Source organism: Dermacentor andersoni, chromosome 11 (assembly GCF_023375885.2).
Source record: "Dermacentor andersoni chromosome 11, qqDerAnde1_hic_scaffold, whole genome shotgun sequence".
NCBI classification, from domain to species: domain Eukaryota; kingdom Metazoa; phylum Arthropoda; class Arachnida; order Ixodida; family Ixodidae; genus Dermacentor; species Dermacentor andersoni.
Window position 1 is genome coordinate 11,416,734 of NC_092824.1, and position 12,293 is coordinate 11,429,026.

At 45.0% G+C, this 12,293-nt stretch overlaps 1 protein-coding gene across 1 annotated transcript in view; it reads left to right on the forward strand.

Moving 5' to 3' along the window:
- The window catches only part of LOC126517670 (uncharacterized), a 335,110-nt gene that overhangs the window by 193,516 nt on the left and 129,301 nt on the right, over positions 1 to 12,293 (forward strand). Inside the window, exon 19 of the mRNA XM_055064291.2 lies at positions 5,162 to 5,314. Within this exon, the coding sequence (XP_054920266.2) occupies positions 5,162 to 5,314 (153 nt within the window). The remainder of the gene's footprint in view (positions 1 to 5,161; positions 5,315 to 12,293) is intronic.

Consider the following 12,293-nt stretch of genomic DNA (forward strand, 5'->3'; position numbering starts at 1 on the left):
TGTGCTAGCTTCCCAGCAATAGACCTCATAGCTAGGTTAAATAGAAACGGCGAGAGCACAGATCCCTGAGGAGTGCCAAAGCTACCTAGGGTGATTGGGGGCGAAGATTGGTCATTGAGACTTATGACAGCTGTCCGATTGGTAAGAAATTCCCGGATGTAGTCATGCATTTTTCTACCGCAGTTAATAACATTCAACTCACGTAAGATAGATCCATGATCTATGTTGTTGAATGCACCGCGAAGGTCGAGTCCTAAGATGGCTTGGGTGTCTTTACTAAACGTAGGAGTGAGAAGGTCATGCTTGAGCCTTAGCATGGCGTCCTGGCAAGAAAGCGACTGGCGAAAGCCAATCATCTCCGGTGGGAATAACTGATTGTCTTCCACGTATTTATTGAAGCGATTAAGCATGACATGTTCGAGCGTTTTGCCCAAGCATGACGTGAGGGAAATAGGTCTAAGATTAGCTATGTCAGAGGGTTTATTGGGTTTGGGAATAAAGATTACTTTAGCAGTTTTCCATGAGCTCGGAAGAGAGCTGTTATCGAAGCAATGGTTATAGTATTCTGTGAGGGCAGAGATTGATTTGTCGTCCAGATTTCGGAGTAATTTATTATTTACATTATCTATACCGGGAGCAGATGTAGTTTTAAGGGAAGCTAAGGCATGTCGCACTTCTGCCTCTGTTATTGGGGCGTCGAGAAGTTCGTTAACATCGCCTGTATAATCTGAATTCTCATGAGTTGTGTTAGGAGGGAGGTGTAATCGTGCAAGCTCCTGAAAAAGATGGGGAATATTATCCTTGTGTTTGTGCAATAATTGAGTGATGTAGTGACTGTGTTGCGCGCGCGAGGTCGAGGGATCAAGCAAATGTCTCAGCAGTTGCCAAGTCTTTTTACTACTGAGATTACCATGCATGCTCTCACATACTTGGCCCCATTGTTGATTAACTAGTTGGGTCGCATATGCTTGTATGTCATCGTCAAGTCTAGCTACACGTATGCGAAGCCTGCGGTTATGGCGGCGTCTTTTCCACCGCTTTAATAGTGATTCCTTCGCTTGCCACATGTGTAATAGTTTGGCATCAGCTGTTTGAAAAGGAGCATCAGGTGGCATAGTTGTACTATGATTGTCAACGTCCGTTTGGAGTTGACTAATCCATTGCTGTAGATCATGAATGGAAGTGGGAGCATTATTTGCGCGAGTTTTCCGAAATTTGTCCCAATCCGTAAGTTTGGGAGGCAGAGTGTGAAAGGGCTTGTGAGAGAAGGTAACAGAAATCTGTATAACGTAGTGATCGCTACCAAAATTGATTTGAAGGTTTTCCCATTTAGTTAAGTTAACCCGAGAGGTGAGGGTGAGATCTGGTGATGTATCGATGGAGACACTATTTCCTAAGTGGGTGGGTGTGTCGAAGTCATTAGCTATGGAAAGAAGAATGATGGGTGTAACATTAAGGGATAAGAAAAGAGCAGATTGGGTGAGGGAACAAACGCGAGGTATTGACATCTTTGTTGAAAACAAGAAAAAGAAATGGGCATGGACAGGACATGTAATGAGGAGGGAAGATAACCGATGGTCACTAAGGGTTACAGACTGGATTCCAAGGGAAGGGAAGCGTAGCAGGGGGCAGCAGAAAGTTAGGTTGGCGGATGAGATTAAGAAGTTTGCAGGGACAACATGGCCACAATTAGTACATGACCGGGGTAGTTGGAGAAGTATGGGAGAGGCCTTTGCCCTGCAGTGTGCCTAAGCAGGGTGATGATGATGATGGTACCTGTACTGCAGCATTAATTCTTATTGCATTTACTTTTTTGATAATTTGTGTTTCCAAGTGCTGCAGAGTATGTTGGTAGTTTGCATTGAAGTTTCTCGTGAATCTATTGCGTCAGATTAGTAGTATTTTTATAGGCATAATTTATGTTCGGATTTTACGATGCCCGCATATTACGATGCTTTATCGCGGTCCAAAGAAAGTCGTATAATTGGGGTTCCACTGAACATTGTTTGGGAAGGCCAAACATACATGCAAAAGTCTGGTGTGTGTATAGGTGTCAAACTAGCTCCAGTCCTAAGTAATATTTTTCTTAGCCGTGTTGACAAAAAAAAAAAAAAAACACTTGGCCGGTGATTTTATACGCATTCTTTAGGTACGTAGGTGATTTTCTTGTACTTTTCGAATCCCTTGAACCTGAAAGTGTGCCACATGCTCTTGATGTTCTTAAACAAAGGTGTTCCGGACTCAAATTCACACATGAAGTCCCAAAACATAGCATACTGCAATGCTTAGATTTAAAGCTAACCTTCGAATAAGACCACTTGTGTTGGCTGTACTCCCCTAGGAGCAAGAAGCCCCTGTGGAACTACTGGTCATGCAACTCAAAACTTGTCAAAAATGGTATAGTAGCCGGCTGCATGGGTATGGCGGTCAAGAAGTCTTGTCATCATAAGATGAGCTGTAGTCTCGAGGCACAGGTACATCGATGCAGGGAGGCCGGTTTCAAGGACTCGGGTCCTTGTCTCATGTGCAGGCAAAATCCTCAGGAAGTTAAAGCCCTCCAAACGCAACTTGGAGCAGCGTAGTAGCCAGGTTGAAAAGAGCAAAAAAGAAAGTAGCGGTAATGCCATACGTTCATTTTCTCTTGCGCAGATTTAAAAAAGTAGGGGCCAGATGTGGTGTCAAAGTTACGTTTTCTGCTCCTTATAAAGTCGGTAAGGTGAGAGAAGCTATCCAAAGAAAAAGAGAAGGAATAGGAAAGAACACAAGCTGTAAAATAAACCATGGGAAGAAGCCCATGCCCTGTAAGATTGCTGTTGTTTACCAAATCTTTTTGTCATGCTGCCTTAGGTACATAGGGCAGACAAGCCGATGCATTAATGTCACGCTATCGGAGCACCAGAATTCTTTAGACAAGAAATCTACAAACCTAGCAAAGCACTGTTTCGAATGTGAGTGTAAACCATTCTTTGATGACACAAAAACCTGTTTGTGCACAATGATAGCATTACAAGGGAAGTAGCGGAAGCATTTCACATAATGAGAAAAGGTAGTGGGTGTGTTAGTGAGCCTTCTGTATCCTTACCTTTGAAGGAAATGGGCTTGCTGAACTGGGGTGGCCGGTGTTAATCTCACCTGCGACCACGAGGCAGTGTGCTGCGAATGACAAGTGCTTTTATTCACATCGAGCATGTGTGCATGTTCGATGTAAGGCTTTAAAAAGCCATAGTGTTTTTTCCAATAAACGCAGTTGTAGGTCAGCACCGTATGTGTCCCATCCTCTTTTCTGTTGTCCGATGTACGTTTTTAGCGCTGTTTTTAAACATTATTTAAAACCACCAACTCGCCCAATCTGCTGTTCTTCTTCAATGCAGTGTGCTTGAGCAATTTTGGGCCGGAATCTCACTGGGCGCTTGCATTCACGAGAGATTCAGCTGGTGCGTCACATAATACACTGGTTGCACCTTCTATGGCCTTTTCTATAACCCTTTCCGTGTCCCACACATAAATGGGCACATCTGCCCCTTTTTGTACTAATTTTCCTCAGCAGGGCTGCAAGACCAATGAGCCCATCCTCCTTAACCTTGCAGCACCACTGGCGAGAATCCACCTTGCAGCACATGCCATTCCTGTGGCCCTTAAGCACTGCCAACCTGTAGATTCGAGTGCTTTAAAGTCCTTGAGCATCCATCAACTAGTGCAATAGTATCCGCTGTAGCCAAGGAACACTTGGGGAAGAGTTGTCGCATTGGTGAATAATGCCAGTAGACTGCGGCACCACCAAATGGGGTGCCTGGGACTGCACAACTACAGTATATTAAACAGCATTTGGGGCTGTGCCAACAGTTGGTGAGCTAAGCAGGTTGCTCGTTGGTGCAAATGAACATGCCACAGTTAGCTTTACCAGTGCCTATCTACATAAAGAACTTTTCATAGTAGAAGCAGCTCACATTCTGTTCAAGTCCTTGCCAAAAAACCCCAATAAGTAGGCTACTAGTAGCGAGCACCTTCATAATTATTTCAAAACAGCATATCTTTGTTGAAGTTATTTTTCATTTGCTTGCAAGAAATTTAGAATGAAGCTTAAATAAATGTCTGTTTTCCCCCAAAGGCAAAATGTTAAAAATTTTGGCAGGACGTTGCACTGCACTCGAGTTCCTTACAGGGTGTTCTAACGATGCACAGAGGCAGCATGAGGCAGCATGTGAGGCAGTTGCTTCTGTGCAGCAGGAACCTGGCAGATATCAGTCTTGTCACAATGCCGGCCTGATCAGGAACACCAATGACAGTATGACAGGCATAGCACCTTGAATGTGCACGAAATGAGGCTGTCATAAAAACATCTTGTATTTGTCAGTACCAAATGAAAGGATTAGATCAATTTAGCTCAACGTTTATTGTCCACTTTGCTTAGTGTAGTGTGTGCATCACAGTTGAGTGCACAAACATCTCGGCAAGAACTCTCGTGCCAGCAGTGGGAATTGAGTGGAGCGAGACTGTGCAGCCAAATGCACTGCACGTCGAAGAACCCTTCGTGCATGATGTCACGTAGGCGCTGGTCATAGCAGGACAGCACAGTGGCAACAATGTAAACAGCGAGGATGGCACAAGTGCATCTCGAGTGTCCCTACAGTTGTTGTTATACTGTAATAAAAAAAAAGCACAACTTAAATTAACATGTAGACACTGATTAGGAACATTGCTCACATGCTCTGGGCTTGTGCATTATTGGACGTTCCATAAATTATTCTTTACGGAGTTACTGCAAGCTGCCACCATGTGGTGATGCTGTCAGCAAGATTCTCTCAATTTCTTGGATAGAATAAAATAATCGATACTCAAATGTTCGTGCTCCCACGAGGCACCGAAAGCATCCACGGCCGCATAATGGAATGTGCACTGCCCCGATGCCGATTGGCCCTGTGCAGTGCCTATCCACTATTGTTTCTGTAAATAAATTTTCCATTTTTGTTACATTATGTGGCATGTAACTGACTTTTTGTACCAGCTTTCCGATTGAAAAATGGAACGTAGGCTGTATGGATATTTGGCTCTGAGAACATATTGCTTATTAGTTTACTTGCCCTCTTAGTATTGCCTGTTCTAGTGAATTATTCTTTTCATTAAAGAAAGCAAAGTAATTATGTTACCGTGGTGTCTGCAGCCAACAGATCCAGCAGACGTGTCCGGCCAACATCCAACAAATGAACCCATCTCGCTGTTCACCACTGAGGAGGTCGAGGACGACGACCTGTTTGCAGCACGCACACCACCTGCCCAACTGGCTGATAGCCAGAGTGCGTCGTGGAGTGTGGGGGTGAGGCCACTTTGCCCAGTAACAATTGCACGATCACCTTTTGAGCTGCATGTTGCAAGGTGCAGCACTGGCACCTGTGGTACCACTGGTTCTACGACCTGTGCCTCAGTTCGTTTACCTGTTTGAGGGGTGTTGGGAAATGCAGCAGGAATTTCAGAATGTCCTATACAGGCTCTGCAAGCCACAATACCACGGTCACACGGGCATTCCAACGGCCGTAAAACCTGTTAACTCAATGGAATTGTAGGCCCTGCTACACAAGTAGATTTGGTGGCCATCAAGTCAATATTGTATTGAGGTGACAGAGTTGCGTAGAACTCCACCGAAATCTCAGAAGGCCTTCGAGCAGTGAATGCAGGCACCCTCATCAAAGGCTTGTCTGCACTAGCGCACAAAACGTTTGCGAAACATTTGAAGAAAAATAGCGAGAAACTTTTTACCTTGCAAAAGACTATTTTCTTGTAGAAATAAGGGCCACTCTTGCGCCATGACAAAAATCACCACGACCAGCAGCTTCAATGTTGCTATGATCTAACAGAACTGACAATTCGTACAAAGTACACAAACACAACTGTAGCACAAGTAGAAATAAAACATTCCATCACAGCGTAAAAAGCCCTATAGCATTTAAGATGCGATACTTTATATTTAGAATGTAATTTTCAAAGCTGGCAATTTTCGGTGGTGTGGAATTATTGCTTGCAACAGTGTCAAATTGCTGAAAGTTCATGACGTTCAAGAACATTGGTACAACTCCTTTGAGCCTAAATTTTACTTTGAGAATTTTGAAGGCCATTGACTCAATAGGCGCTGTTGCCGTAGCTATCTTAGACCAGCCCTTCAAGCAGGGGCTACGTATGCATATTTGAATGGCGGCACTATAAAGATTTAAAATAGCATAATGATATTCATGTGCAGCATGCAACATTACGGTAATGGTGTAAGCTGTGGAGCATACTGCAAACAAATCTTTCAGAGCAATGGAGCTCTGTTACAAAAAGCAAACTAACATGCCATCTTCGAAGGGTAATACAGAGTGCAAAAACCAACACCAAAAGTCTGTTGAGGGTAGGGACATGGGTCTTGGAGGCAAAAGGTCATTATGAATTAATTTTTCCTTTCTGTTATTTTTCACATCTACATATCAAGGCATACCTGTTAGCAAAAAACTAGCACAAAATGACGTGCTGTTGAGAAATAATATACTGTATTTATTCTAAAAGATGCTCAGTTTTTCCATGAAAATGCTGGAAAGGCCTGTCTTGTACTGTTCACCATTCCGAAACAACTTATCAGAGCCAGGCCATCTTGGCCTCGTTTAGAAGACCATCTTTCTGGCTTGCTTTTCTGGCAAAAGCAAGCCTACGATGCTGCTTCTGAAGAAGGTTACCTGGTTTTGCCACTTGAAGTAGATTTCTTTGCACTGATGTTAGTTTCTTAGTTTTCTCAAATAATTATTTTTGTATAAAAATTATGGTAAATTAGTGGAATATAATGAAGGACACAAAAAAACAAAAGGATGGGTGTTTTTTTGGCAAGTCCAAATTTTGCAAGACACCTAGTTTTGCCATTGTTGCAAGTCACAAATTTTGGAAGTGGCACTGTCTCCCTGGTACTCATTCAGTTGTCTTAATTATTTTTTTCTTAATGATAGAGTCGCAGAGTGCAGAACCACAATAATATAGTGTTTTAGGACATGGCAACATTTTAAAATCTTGTAGAAATAAAAAAAAAGTCATATTTGGAATGTTGCAAATTTTAATTTTCAATACTTCGTCCAAAATTTAGATGCAGTACAAACAATCCATACAATACAAGCAATAAAATGCCAAGTTACACTCTTGGGACATACAGAAATATACCTGCTCAATTCTAGCGCTCTTTCAGCAGTGCATTTCTTGCATCCTAACTCCGAAATTTAAGACAATTTTTTTTTCAATTGGCTCAGAAAAAAGTTTATTGCATATTTTCAATCGGCACAGAAGATCAAATACAGTAGAACCTCGTTGACACATTCCCGTTAGATACATTTTCTCGGTGCCAACATTTGCAATCGAGAACACAAAAAATGACCCAGTAGAGTTACATTTGTTCTTTACCGGCTCATAGGTTCGTGGAAAACACGATTTTTCGGCGCAACGTTCAGTACGACGCCAAACTGTGATCGTATGATACGTTTTCTGGCCGCTAGATCCCATGTAAACAAGAAAATGCGCGAGGCGCGCTCACACGAGCACAGTATATGGCTGCCTGCCGCAGCAGCTTCACCACAATACTCATCCGCCTGTCTCTCGTGAAAACACCAGCATGCACTCAGTTTCTCATTTAGGTACCAGCAAATCTCCGGGGTCATCACATGTGGCATTCACAGCCATCATCGCCAATCCTACTGCGATAACAATCTTCGCCTATCTGTTTCACAGCATGTGGTGCCGTCGGAAGCGTAGCGCCCACTTTTGATAGGTGACAACTGAAACGCGCTACCATTCCCTGCTGCAGACTGCAGACTGCAATCATATACGCTTTCCAGCCGCTAGATCCCATGTGAACAAGAAAAGACGCGAGGTAAACCTGATCGAGAATATTGGGGGCGAGCTCCACCAGTAAAAAAGCTGGTGCCATTGTCAACGTGACGTGGCATGAGGGATCACGTGGACACAGCGGCCGTGTCGGCTGCTTCGGAAGCGCCGAAGCGAGCTGAAAATGAAAGTTTAAAGTCCCACCTGCACTGCAGCTCTTATTAAATGGTGAGGCTTTCCCGCTTTGGCTGTCTGCTTGACAACATTTGAAATCACTATAATTGGTAGAGGCTGCCTTTGGAGGCATGCAGCATGGTCGGCTACAGCTCGGTGTCGCAGTGCTGGACGTACGCAACGGAGCCTGGTGTCAGCCTTATTCACATGTAGCCGCAGGACAAGAAGCTGCGTGAAGCTTGGCTCGTGAAACTTAGGACCGGCAAACAGCCATCGGCTACAACTCCGGCATGCAGCAAGCACAGACGCGAGGAAGATTTCTGCTATGGCGCAGGGACTGTGATGTTCTGTGAGTAGCAGAAAATGTGCACTGAGGCGTTTGCCCACGCTCGGCTGCCCGGCTAATGTCAGTAATGTCAGGACAGTTTGGTCTATAAACTTGTTGATGCTAGACCCTGGCAAGTTTACTGGAATGGAAAGGGAGTGGTAAGAAGCACATTAAACAAAGGCATGGCATGCAGTCATGTTTGTGTTATGAATTAACGCACTGGCTTACGAAAAAGAAGCAGTGCTAAAATTGCGCACTGAGTGCATACAGTGCAATGCAACTTTAGAAGTAATAGTGAAACGTCCAAGAATTTAGAAGAAAAAAAGTATTGAATCATCGCGACGACACATCACAGTCGCCGTAGGCGTCGAACTCCCTTGTTAAAAGGAATTGTTTTTGGGCAGCTCTGATAATGTCCACGCAACAATGGTTGCTTGTGGATTCTCAAATGCTCATATTCTGCGGCCTAAAGCTCACGGCACAGTGTGAAAACGCGCTCGCAGCAAAAGCAAAACATTGTGCGCGGACATGCATGCAGACCCACAGTCGGGCGCCGTGAACCCGTGCGATCACTGCATGCATTGAGGCTTCGTTCTGTTATACGCCATTTGGTTATACAGACCGCTCACTGTAAGAACATATTTCACATAGTTTGCGCTCAGCGATTGCCGACCTTTCACGCAAGCTGGTTCGGGAGACTCCATCGCGGCAACCGCGCGCATTGGCTTGCACTGTACGTGTTCAGTAAAGAGGTAGCGTCTGTAAACAGTTCGGTGCTTTCAGTTTGCCCAAGGTTATTATTTCAACAGTAATAAAGTTCCTTCATTTTGAGAGTACTTACAGAAATGTACAGGAGGGCTGCCGCGTGGTGTTTTTTTATTAATCGCCACAAGCCAAAGCTATGAGGGGCGTGCTGCGTGATCCCTCATACTACGCAAGGTAGGCACTTCAGACAGATGGCAACTCCGTAAGTTCTCGCCCCCCCCATATAGCTGCCCGTTTCACATGAAAACACCGGCATGCACAGTATCTTATTCCAGTACGAGCACAAGTCCTCCTGGGTGGTCGCATGCTGCATTCACAGCTATCGCCACCAAACCTATTGCGATAAGCATCTTCACTTGTCTGTGTTAGAACACATGGTGCGTAGTGTCATTGGTAGTGTACTGCATGCTTTTAGTAGGCCATAATCCAACCACACCGCCATTTCCTGCTACAGGCAGTGCGATGTGGGCACCTCGTTTCGCTTCGGTGGCACATCCGGCGTCACCCACAAGTTCGATTTTGTTTTGGTTTTTCTATGCCCTCTTAAAACACCACGCAATAGGAGAACAACAAAATGCATCTCAAGCTGCAGGAACACCTTCAGCTGGACACGCGTCATCTTGTGCCGCAATGATCCGCGCGATGCTTCGCATTACGTAGGTGTCAACAATAATTGAGTTTGTCAATTTTTTTGGGTTACTTTGGATCATACGTTTTCCCACTCAGTACGTCTTTTCTCAAGGTTTTTTACAAAACGTATGAAAGAGGTTCTACTGTGTTTGCTGAAAATTCCATGTGTCTGGAGTGAATTCACAAGTTCCATAGACTGTCACGCCACCCGACAGCCATCGAGTTTTTTTCAGAGTATTGGAGTAGCAGCAGGCCGCACGGTGGTAGTGCATTTGCTTGCTTTCATTCTGGCAACCTGTAGGCTTGATTATCTGTTTTTACGCATCGCTTGTGCAAGGCGAAATTCAAAAGCAATCGTATGTGCTGCGTGCCGCAATATACAACAGAGCTGTGGCAAGTGAAGTGTGCCTCCACTCGTTCCCCAAAGATGTGGCAAAGAAGAAGGAATGGGTTGTCGTGTTGCTAAATGGCAAGCCGGTCACACCACTGATGAAAGTGTTCAGTGCGCATTTCGTCGCCAGTGACTTCTTCTGGAGCCACCTAGCTAAAAAAATGAAAGCTTTTTGCTTATGTGCACTCTTCTATTTCTTTTTCTACGGAGAATCGATGTGTTAGGAAAATAGAGCTTGCGACAGTGTATTGCAACAGCCCAAACACCGGCAACAACTCTGTCGCACTCATCAGAATTCAGTCATCACCGGGTACGCAGAAGCCGGCACATCTGAAGCAATTTCGGATTAACCACTTGTACATGGCGGTGCGTGCGCGTTGGGTGCCATGGGCACCAGGTCGCGAGTTGGTCCCCTTTAGCCCTAATCTCCCTCTTATTCTTCAGGATTGTGCTGAGAGTACACCTCTGATTCTTGCTCGCTGCAGGGACATCAGACTTCTCATCGCATTCAACCCGATTTATGATTTTGGGCTTCACAGCGAAACGCGAATTCTGCCGCTTCATCACTGCAACCCTGCGGGAGAAGGCCCACAAGGCACAAACACAATGAACTGGAAAAGCAGCGAGACAACTCGCACTTGTGCCACTTGCGCCATATCGTTCGACGAGTGCACAAGAGCCTCTGATTGGCTGTCTGAGCAAGCTCTGTGGGCGGGCCAGGATAATTTTTTGCCGGGATGTGTCGACGGCTCACCCAATGCCGTGCCCACGGTAGGGAGAGCGGTTGGATTGAGCCGCGGCATTGGGGAAACCTGGCGGCACAAGGGAAAGCCGACTTCTGGGGGCACTTTTGCGCTGCTTGTTGTTCGATATATTGAGAGCTGCTGCTATTTTTGTTTGATGTAAGCATAATTTTTGCTATATTTACTCATTGTAACTGTACCATGTTCAGAAAGTGTTCGATATACAGAATAATTCGATGTAAACTGGATCGATATAGTCGGGTTCGACTGCATGTGGGCGAGCATCGTAAGTATTTTCTCAGCTTTTGCCTGCATCAGCTCGTAGTGTGTGGTTGCCACGCTGTCTCGATCGTTTTGCCAGAAAGGCATGTTTTCGTTCTCGTCACACCCCATGCTCCGCCGCGTGGCCAAGCTCGAGCTGCGCACTTGTGGCAAGCGCAACAAAAACACGAGCATTTAAAATAAATACTGATATGTTAATAGCACTTTGTCACAGCTCTAGATAAATGCTACATTAGATCTACGTGGGCGGGTGTTGCAAGTATTTGACCGTGTTTCACTGGCAGCAGCCCACTGTGTGGTCACCGCTGTTTCGTCCCGCCAGAAATGCATGTGTTTACGTTCTGGGCTGCACCCCCTGCACCAATGCACGACCAAGCTTTGCAGCTGCAGTGGTCCCAAAAACAAGATTAGTAGAACATAAAACACGGGCACCGAATTTGCGACGTGAGCGCAACAAGCTTCTGTCGTGCCTCCTCGTCACTTGAACGATAATGCAACTGCTCCAGCAAAAAAATAAAGCAACCGGCACGGCTTTCTTTACTTCTGGGCCTTCAGACTCACCATCATCATCAACAGTCTCTTTTATGTACACTGCAGGACGAAGGCCTCTCCCTGCAATCTCCATTTACCTCTGTCCTGTGACAACCGATTCCAACTAGTGCCCGCGAATTTCCTAATTTCATCGCTCCACCTAGTCTTCTGCCATCCTCTACTGCGCTTCCCTTCTCTTGGTAACCATTCTGTAACCCTAGTGGTCCAACGGTTATCCAACCTGTGCATTACATGACCTGCCCTGCTCCATTTTATTCTCTTACTGTCAATTAGAATATTGGCTATACCTGTTTGTTCTCTGAACCAAACCGCTCTCTCTTTGTCTCTTAACGTTATGCCTAGCATTCTTCGTTCCATCGCTCTTTGCGCAGCCCTTAACTTGATCTCAAGCTTCTTTGTCAATCTCCAAGTCCCTGCCGTATATGTCAGCTCTGGTAAAATGCACTGATTGTACACCTTCCTTTTCAATGATAACGGTAAGCCTCCAGTCAGGAGCTGACAATGTCTGCCGTGTGTGATCCAACCCATTTTTATTTTTCTATGAATTTCCTTCTCATGATCAGGGCTCCCTGTGATTAGTTGACCTAGGTAAACA